Source organism: Neolamprologus multifasciatus, chromosome 6, assembly GCF_963576455.1.
Source record: "Neolamprologus multifasciatus chromosome 6, fNeoMul1.2, whole genome shotgun sequence".
In the NCBI taxonomy this organism is placed as follows: Eukaryota; Metazoa; Chordata; class Actinopteri; order Cichliformes; family Cichlidae; genus Neolamprologus; species Neolamprologus multifasciatus.
The window spans coordinates 26,226,971-26,234,853 of NC_140444.1; the positions used below are offsets into that span (position 1 = coordinate 26,226,971).

General features: G+C 42.4%; 1 protein-coding gene across 11 annotated transcripts in view; it reads left to right on the forward strand.

The window, feature by feature from the left end:
• The window catches only part of fhip1aa (FHF complex subunit HOOK interacting protein 1Aa), a 200,920-nt gene extending 193,454 nt beyond the window's left edge, over window positions 1-7,466 (forward strand). For all 11 annotated transcript variants that reach the window (XM_085161795.1, XM_085161785.1, XM_085161784.1 and 8 more), the window contains 9 exons: window positions 195-353; window positions 482-568; window positions 1,147-1,314; window positions 1,563-1,642; window positions 1,830-2,032; window positions 3,327-4,331; window positions 4,427-4,605; window positions 4,757-4,877; window positions 5,563-7,466. In XM_085161795.1, coding sequence (XP_085017921.1) covers window positions 195-353; window positions 482-568; window positions 1,147-1,314; window positions 1,563-1,642; window positions 1,830-2,032; window positions 3,327-4,331; window positions 4,427-4,605; window positions 4,757-4,877; window positions 5,563-5,762 — 2,202 coding nt within the window. In that variant the 3' untranslated portion in view covers window positions 5,763-7,466. The remainder of the gene's footprint in view (window positions 1-194; window positions 354-481; window positions 569-1,146; window positions 1,315-1,562; window positions 1,643-1,829; window positions 2,033-3,326; window positions 4,332-4,426; window positions 4,606-4,756; window positions 4,878-5,562) is intronic.
• The last annotated feature ends 417 nt before the right edge of the window (window positions 7,467-7,883 follow it).

A 7,883-nucleotide genomic window follows, 5' to 3' on the forward strand; every position in this document is an offset into this window, starting at 1 on the left:
TTACCTCATGCATGAGAGTAATGGGAATGTCATTATTTTAAACAATTTGTCTCAATGATTCAATTAAAGAAAATGAATTACTCAAAGTTAAAAGTAAATTCCACTTAGAACCACAAATTTGAATTATATTTTGGTTCTGGAGGAAACTTTAGATGAACAACGCATAGATTAAATATAAAAACCTCGTTTGGCAGGTGCTGGCCACAGGGTTGAGCGGCCTGTATTCATCTCTGCCCACCAAGCTGGAGGTCCCCAATGAAGAGTGGCACTGCCTGCACAAAGAGGACTGGCTTCAGATGCCATCGCTCATCCAGTTTCTCAACTCACTGGAATTCTGCAACGCTGTTATTCAGGTGAAGACGTGAGCCGCACGATAAAAGCTCTGCCTCATGAAAAATGTATTCACGTGTGATAAATGGCTGCAACCTCCTGCCTGGCTACACGCTTGACTGACATGCTCCTTGATATTGACTGTTCCCAGGTGGCCCACCCTGATATCAGAGACCAGCTGGTTAGTTACATCTACAATGGTTTCCTTGTGCCTGTCCTTGCACCAGCACTCCACAAGGTTAGCAGTAGCACAATCCTTTCTCTTCACCTGGGTAAAAGGAAGTACTTGCCTTTCTGCTGTTTCATTTCCCAATTACAGAAAGCGGTTATTCTGCAGGACGATGCAGTGTGTCAACAAAAACATACAAGCATAAATACTCCAAAAATGACTCATATTTCCTCCCCTCTACCCAAGAAATTAATTGAGCTGATAGATATCACTGTCACTGTCATCCATCAAATATGAGATTGGCATCAGAAAATTCATTAACTGGGCTCTGTCTAAAGGTAAAAAGGACACTAGTTAGGTTAAACTATCAAGAGAGAGTTGGAAGAAAGTGTAAGAAGACCCATATTCTAGGCTATTTAATATATAGTCAAGGACATATTTAATTCTATATAATGCAATGATTGGTTCAGTCCTTTTATAATGAGGCAATACCGCACGCAATAATTAAATTACCTAATTACCTAATTTCCCTCGCTTAAATGAATCCTTACTTCAGTACTGCTACAATACAGAATCAGGTTTTAATATTTGATCATTTCTTGTGGCACTCACACAATCTCTGCTGACTGATTCCTGCATGTGTACAGGTGACCCTAGAGGAGGTGATGACCACCACAGCTTACCTGGACCTCTTCCTGCGAAGTGTAACCGAGCCAGCACTGCTGCAGACCTTCCTCTCCTTCATCCTCCTCCACCGTCACGAGAACGTCCATATCTTGGATACTCTAGTCAGCCGCATCAACACACCTTTCCAGGTAAGCCAGCACACAGCTAAGGGAACGAGTTTTGCCATGCAGCACATAGAGCATGGCTCAGGTTTAATGAGCCAGGAACAGGTTTTACAAATGGTCCCAGATGCTCTTTCTGCTGTTACAGGAAACACATGTGATTGTTTAACCAGTTCTATATTGTGACATTTATTGTGCAAATATCTTCAGGACTGAATACATTAGTGTTTAAAATTTGCTCCGTTGTGTCTCTCTGACTTGATTAAACTCTACAGTTGGGGATTGTGTCCTTGGCACTCTTCCGCACTCTCATTGGTTTATACTGTGAAGATGTGATGCTGCAGCTCGTATTAAGGTGAGCAGCCCACACGCTGACACGTCCCACTCGTGGTAACATGCTGCATCTAATTGCTTTACAGCACGATGAGCTTTTACTCGCAACCTCCCGCTGTTACCATCTGCCCGCTGTCCCCTCCTCACCATTCTCTGCCTACAGCCACATGTTGGCTTTCCTGACATCTCCCTCTCATATGCCTCCCCAGGTACCTGATCCCCTGTAATCACATGATGCTGAGTCAGAGACGTGTAGTGAGGGAGCGGGACTGCTATTCGGCCTCAGCAGCGAAAATCCTGGCGTTAACGCCATCCTGCTGCTCTCCCGATCGCAGCCCGCCGCCACTCCGGCAGCTGGACTCCATTCTGTTTTCCAAGGGCGGAGAGACTCCCGACAATTCGGGAAACACAGGTAACAAATAGAACAATCGAGTATTAATTTTGCAGGGTTTTTTTTTGTGTTTTTAGTAAAATGTATGGCCACAGTGACTTTGGTATGAGGAAGTCTTTCGTCCAGCATGTTTACCGCCTTCCTGAAGCCTAAATTATTAATTTTGCATTAACTACACTGCAGTTAATTCTGCGTTTTCAGGCGGTTGAATAAGTTGGTTGTGTTGCTTTTTGGTGCAGACACATATTTCCAAACATCAAATGATGATCTGCTTCAAGGGAGAAGCTCTTCGCCTCCTGCTGTGCCAGACATTTGATTGTTGTTTAGGCGGTCTGTTATCTGTTGTTGCTAAATAATTATTTAATTTTTATGTTTTTTTACTGATCCAAGCTAAACCTAGGGAAGTTCATGCAGTGCACTGCAGGGAACATCTGTGATTGGCTCATGCAGGCAGATATCACACAGCGATTTGCTTTTGCTTGCTGTTTAATATTAAGAAAATTCAATCAACAGCTCAGCCCTAACCTGATGGTGTAAAACAGTTCGTTTCTATTTGAAAAGCTTGATTCTTTTTGCTTAATATGTTAAAATGCACACTGTTAACTGTATTTCACATTACAGAACAAAAATAATAAATTAACTGTTAACACCTTTTCTTTTCCCAAGGAAAGATTAATAGATAGTGTCTGTTGTCATGGCAACAACAAACTTTAAAGACATGTAATACCTTAAAAATTATTAAATGCTCTCGGATCTTTCTACATATGTTATATTCCTGAGAGACATGGATAATAAGTATCCATATCTGCCAATACCCAAGTAGAAAAGCATGGTCAAGTGCTCCAATTATTCCCGCTGTTGGTTAGTTAGTCTAACTGGCTGAATAATGGCCTCAAATCAACTCACTCAGTCAGGTAACTGAAACGTTGGCTATTATAACCTAATAACATGTCAGAAAATTTGGCATAAATGGTGAAAAACAAAAACCATCCTTTAATGTGGTGGTTGAGGAACTAAAATGAAAATGGGATAATTTATTAATGGAACGTTTCCCAAATCTGTTCAGACATATGGCGCACTGTAAGGTGTAGATCTGCATTTAATTGGGAAACCAACATGTAACGGGGCTGATTGTGAGTATTTTATCAAATAGCGAGATCTCCCGCTGTTTCGATGCATTACATCACTTTACCCCCTGTAGTTACATGTCAAACTCATTAGTTGTGCTCTGTGTGAGTGCTGTGCTGAGGCCCTGCACACCAGCTTTTATCAACAGTTCTTATCTGTTTTTTCTTTCTTTCTTTTTTTAAATCAGAGGAAGAAATGAGTTTCTCTGAAGAAAATGATGGCTCAGGAAACTCCTGCACCATCGGGTCAGAAATCTACTTGGATGTCAGTTATCTTCATTACCTCTACGACGCCCGTCTGAGCATCAGCAGCTGCATACGTGCCTGCCGGGTGTGGTCAGCCCTGTACGATGGTGAGGACCCACCTCCTGAGAAATACCAGCCGGGTGTCCTTGAAGAGCCGGGCCTAACGAGTCGGCACCCCCAGATCGCTCTCAAGAAAGCTCAACATCCCTTTGCATCGCAAGCAGGATCCTGCGTGCCGCTGGGTACAGACCCGCTTCCCGTCAACCAGCTGGAGCTGGAGTGGGACGACAGTTACGACGCGTGCCCCGTGCAGACCGCTGATGCTCTGGCAGAGAGCAGACCTCCCCAGCCGCCTCCTGCTGAGCCCCCGAAGCACATCCAGGAGATGAGGAGAACAGCACGAATGTTGGTTAAAGGCTCATACATTGAGGAGAACGACTTCCAGGATGACGTCATGGTGTACGATCTCATCGCAAAGAAAGACTCCGGCGATGTCGAGCGCACCAGTAAACCCAATAGCTCGCAAACGGAAGAAACCAAGCCAGGCTCAGCTGACATTCCCCTCAAAAATGGGCTCAATCTAACACTTCCAAGCTCTGCGATGGTTGATAATAGCAGGAATAGCTTGGACGCAAAGGCTAATGGTCAGACGGATTGCAACGCCAACCTCCAAAACACGACTGCTGTAGCGTTGGGTGACGATCTCTTGGCTCAGTATGAGGAGCTCATTCGCACTTTGGACCGCGAAGCAGGTGGAAAACAGGTCAAAGCTGAAGGAGAGGTGAAGAAGCTCATCACGCCTGTGGAGGTGGTGGAGGAGGACGAGATGGATTTCGCCTCCTTCTCTGCTGAAACGCCAGAGCCAGAGAAACTGCATTCACCATTTGGGACAATCAACAGGTTTCGCAGCGGGAGTGCGACTAAAAACCATTCACTACCTTTTACAGGTGAGCAGAGGAATATCTTAGCTCTGTAGGAGTCTCATCATTTGTTCAAAAATGAATTTGGAAAGAATTTTTATTTTGAACCTCCTTCCGTGCAGGTCCATTCATCAGCGTGCTTTTATCTCGTCTGGAGAACATGCTATCCAACTCGCTTCATGTCAACCTGTTGCTGACGGGTATCTTGGCCCAGTTAGCTGCTTACCCTCAGCCTCTGCTGCGCTCCTTCCTCCTCAACACCAACTTGGTTTTTCAGCCCACTGTTCGCTCTCTTTACCAGGTAACCCCTCAAGTTTTGAGGTCTTAGTTGGGGGATTTGGAAATACTTGGCACTTTTAGTTTTAAGTCGATTGTCTTTATTTGAGCCTTAATCATATCTCCTCTGTAAATGGTGCACATGCAAATCATGTTGTTTTTGCTTTGTGTTTTAGGTACTAGCCATTGTAAAGAACCAGATAGAGGAGCTGGCTGCCAGCAAGAAGGATTTTACAGAGCTGATCACTGCTGCCCAACACTGGCTAATGGCTCGGGAGCCCCTGTTCATTGAAACAGGTGACAACAGCTCAGATTCTCCTTTTCTGTTTTAGCTCTTATTAAAATCTGCACATGGCTCTATAACAGTATGAAAAATCAAGTATCTATTTATATATCTATATATCTATTTGATTATACTGTGAGAACCCATAAGCTACCCTGCTAGCCCTGCCAGGACTCCCTGTTCTGTGTGCCAGGAATAGTTTGTTTGTAAAAGCTTTCTGGGAAGTATTTTGGTAGATTCCAGATGGTTAGTAAGGCAGATTGCATTAGATTTACTGTTTATTATTCCTGAGCCTTACCAGCATGGTGTTAAATATGGTTCAAGGCAACATCGGCATTCCTGATTGGTTGTTTTTGGGCTCCTGTTTGGTACCAGAATAAATTTAACTGCCTGTGCTGAGTTCTTTAAGTTGTGTATCTTTGGAGTTGAGCTGCTTTCTCTTTCTAGCCCTGAAGCTTTAGCCGTGGTTTTGAACTATATTCCCTGTAGGTTCAGAGCTGAGCAGGCTTGAAAAAGTGTTGTCAGAAGAAAGGAATTTTAAAGGGAATTATTTAGACGAGCTGAGCGTAGTATTTAGAAATCTGGAAACAGAAATATGGTTAGATAATATCTTTCAATCCAGACTTTTGCATGTACAGTATGTCAGCGTATTCACGTGGTTGTTAGTCGGTGCAACTCATTCAATCTTTATTCTCACAGACAAAAGCGGCGGCAGCAGCGGTTCCAACCACCACGAGGGGGGAAGGATCCTAAAGAATTCACCCCCACCAAAACCTAAAGCTATCTCCCTGGAGCGGACCGAGGTCTTCGCTACCGTCCTCTTCACCGAGTTCCTTAAAGAACTGGCTGCAATTGCACAAGAGCACTCCATCTTATCTTACATTCCTATGGAAGAGTAATTGTGTCCCATTAGGCCTCCGTCAAGAGTACAGCCTAATTAGGAAAGATTACAAAAAGAGTCTCTTTTGATATTTATGTCCTTTTTGGGCAGCGCTTGATAGAAACCTTTTTAGATCCAGTGATTTTTATACAACTACTTTTTAAAAATATAGAGTATTTATTTTCCAAGCAAAAGAAAAACTTCATGAACTTTTTAAATGTATTCATTCCACTTCTGGAAAGAATTTGGCAGCCAAGGAGGATTTCTAAACTTTGACCAGTTTGTTGAAACCTTTCACCAGCTGAAATGTTCATGACTAAGGCTCCAGCTCCACCACTAACCAAAGACTGTAGACATTTAAAGAATTAAAGCAGTCATCAGCCCTTATTTGAACCGTCTGGGTCCTGACCTCAACCCGAATGTCTTCTACAACCAGCTCCATCCACAGTACGACATCCGCTGCTCAGTGTGGTACTCGATATTACTCAGGTGGCCTTTCAGAAGTGTTGCGTCTATAGATCACTACAAGGTGCAGTGCTGGCAACTTCACAGAAACGCACCCAAACTTTGTTCTTATGCAACTGTTGTGACACTTAATCTTTTGGTGAAAATATGTCTTCACGAAGGGGCGTTTCCACAAAATCATTGTGTTAGATTTAGATTTTGTTTCCTCCCCTGTTGATTCATGACGGTACCTCAGGAGATTTTCTTAAACAGCTGTAGGTGAAACGATGCACTAGATTTCCACACTTGTGCACCTTTCCATATCTGCGAAAAACCGACAAACCAGGTTCAGCAGTGACGTATTTAACTGTCTGCCTTACCTTTATGATGCCTCATAATGTACATTATTAGTTGCTTTTTTTTGTTCGTTTTTAAGCGTGCGGTCCTTTGTCTGCTGAGGGTGTTGTGTTAGCTGTGATCAGTTTGAAATTTCAATCATAGTTCTGCATCTGTTGAAAATCAGTTTGGATTGTGTTGAAGGCAGCCTGCTTTGAATTGCCTTTAATTTAGTCTGCACATGGTTATCAGTATAAGGAGATGCTATGAGATATACATATATATTTTGTTACAAAGCATGCTTCTTCTGAATGAACCTTCCAACTTAGAAATACTTGCAAATTGTTGTCTAAGTTATGATTTCACTTCACAATGTTGCCTGATTTGTGAAGAGGAGCAATATGAAACTTTGCAGCATGAGCTGAAAATGTAGGTTTTTTTTTTGTTTTTTTTTTTTGGATTGAGCAGAAGAATGTGTGAACTACACCGAGTAGGTCAATGATCTTATCTAGAAGTTGAGCTGAGAAGGTTGGATTTTACTTTTAGGTTTAAATCTGAAACATGAAACTTTGTGTTTCTTTTTAAATTGTTTGATTCCTACTTGATACAAATACGTTTTTTTATGTTCTTTACAAAACGGCTCAAAATCTACAAGTCAAAGCCATTTTCAGGACTACTGAATGGGTCTTTATGAATGTTGCAGAGCACTTTATCAGCCTTCTAATACCACAGTGCCACTCACTGTCTAACACCTCTGTGGCACGACTGCAGTTGATAAACCAATTTCAGTAGATTTACCTTCCAAAGACTCATCTGATACGACTCTTGATCTGTTTTGTGTTCAAGATTTAACCAGGCTGCTGTTCACTGTTGTCTCAGATACAAAGGAATGCCTCTGTTAATAATAATAATAATAATAATAATTAAAAACCTTGAACTTGAAGTGTGTGTGTGCTGAGTAAACATTTTCCATATCCAAGCAGTGATTAAGACACGCAGCAGGCACAAGACAAACTGTGCAGGAAAACCAGCAGCTCATAAATATCTGGTTCATCACCGCTTGAATACACGAGATCAACATTGTTTTTATAAATGAGTTGCATCTTTTTTGCAAACCGGTCATTACAGGGGTGGGAACTCAGTAAAGACCAACTTAGAGGGAACTAAGTGTTAAACAGAAGGACCCCAAAATCAAGTAGGGTATGTTTGTCATATTATGACATGATTCAACCACCAGAGGGAGCTCTCAGACTGGGATCCTTCCTGGATTCTTGAGCTGGCAGGTTTTCTCAGCTCCTCTCAATAAGCCAGCGAATGTCATGTCAGCAGTTTCATCTTCTGCCTCACAAATGACCATAAT